The sequence below is a fragment of the Mandrillus leucophaeus genome, unplaced genomic scaffold, assembly GCF_000951045.1.
Source record: "Mandrillus leucophaeus isolate KB7577 unplaced genomic scaffold, Mleu.le_1.0 Scaffold366, whole genome shotgun sequence".
Taxonomy (NCBI): domain Eukaryota; kingdom Metazoa; phylum Chordata; class Mammalia; order Primates; family Cercopithecidae; genus Mandrillus; species Mandrillus leucophaeus.
Window position 1 is genome coordinate 1,656,755 of NW_012103876.1, and position 1,480 is coordinate 1,658,234.

Genomic DNA, 1,480 nt, shown 5'->3' on the forward strand with positions numbered 1-1,480 from the left:
GGGACATGAGAGGGGCTATGGGGACATGAGGGGGCTATGGGGACATGAAAGGGGCTATGGGGACATGAGGGGGGCTATGGGGACATGAGAGGGGCTATGGGGACATGAGAGGGGCTATGGGGACATGAGAGGGGCTATGGGGACATGAGGGGGCTGTAGGGACATGAGAGGGGCTATGGGGACATGAGGGGGCTGTAGGGACATGAGAGGGGCTGTGGGGACATGAGGGGGCTGTGGGGACATGACTGAACATTGCCCAGTGCTTCCTGCCTTTGAGGCTGTGCCCTTCAAGGTACAAGGTCTTCCAGGAAGGGAAAGGCGTGTTGTGGGAAAAGCTGCCCTTCTGTCTGGGGAACTGCTGCGTGCCAGGCTCTGGGGTAGGCACTGAGGAGACGGAGATAAGGAGGACCCAGTCTTATGTCCTCAAAGGGCACAGAGGAGAAACACACACGTTTGACTGAGCTCGAATACACTAGGGCCCTCTGCACGAAGGCCATGGAAGCAAGGAAACAGGTCAGGGAGGGACCTCTGTGTCTTGGGACTTGGGCTTTGGAAGATGACTAGGAGGTCATCAGGGAAAAAAGGGCAGGGGGTAGGGGCGCATTCTAGACCTGGGTACGAAAGAAAAAAATGTGATGTATTGGGCAACGGGGCCAGGGAGTGGTGGGAGAGAAGGCAGGAACCTGTGGGCTCACGTTGTAAGGGCCTTGGCTGATGAGCTGGGCAGTGACATGGGCGGTGGGGAGCCACTGAAGGGGTCTGAACAGGAGTAACATGATCAGGGATGGATTTTAGAGAAGGCGCTGGGGCCAGGGTGAAGGTCCCCGTTCTCCTATTTGGGTCTGTGGATCGTTGCTGAGCCTTCCAGAACTATGCTTCCTAACACTTCTCCCACAGGAGGTACTAATGCGCTCTCTCTCTCTCTGTCTAACCTTCTGCCTGCCTGTCTGTCTTGCCATCTGTCTGCCCCCACCTAACCCCTTCCCTCAACCTTTCCCTCAAGGATCGCTGACAAAGCATTCTACCAGCAGCCAGATGCTGATATCATCGGCTACGTGTACGTGTTCCTTTTGCTTCTCTGTGGGGGGAGCTAGAGAGGGAATGGCCACCACAATTTCTTGAGTTTCCTGCTTGTGGGATATAAATGAGTGTGGCTGGGCTCAGAGCAATGGTCAGAGCAGGAGGCAAATGCCCTGGTGGGTGCAGGCACCAACCACCTCCTTCCCTCCAGCGAATTGGAGGCTGCTTGTCTAAATCAGAGCCCTGCAGGATAAAGGCAGAGAAAGGAATGTGCTTGGCACTCATTCCCATGTGGGAGGGGCAAATGGCAAGGCACCCAAACTCCCTCCCTCTGAGATACCTCTTGGTGAGTGTGTGGGGTGAAGGGTTTTTTTTTTTTTTTTTTGGGATGGAGTTTTGCTCTTGCCACCCAGGCTGGAGTGCAGTAGTGTAGTCTCTGCTCACTGCAACCTCCACCTCT

At 55.3% G+C, this 1,480-nt stretch overlaps 1 protein-coding gene across 2 annotated transcripts in view; it reads left to right on the top strand.

The window, feature by feature from the left end:
• Positions 1 to 1,480, top strand: part of CLTB (clathrin, light chain B) — a 22,387-nt gene that overhangs the window by 17,392 nt on the left and 3,515 nt on the right. The window contains exon 5 of one of the 2 annotated variants that reach the window (XM_011990015.1): positions 1,004 to 1,057. The exons of the other annotated variant lie outside the window; for it this stretch is intronic. Within the exon in view, the coding sequence (XP_011845405.1) occupies positions 1,004 to 1,057 (54 nt within the window). The remainder of the gene's footprint in view (positions 1 to 1,003; positions 1,058 to 1,480) is intronic. 2 annotated transcript variants of the gene reach the window in all.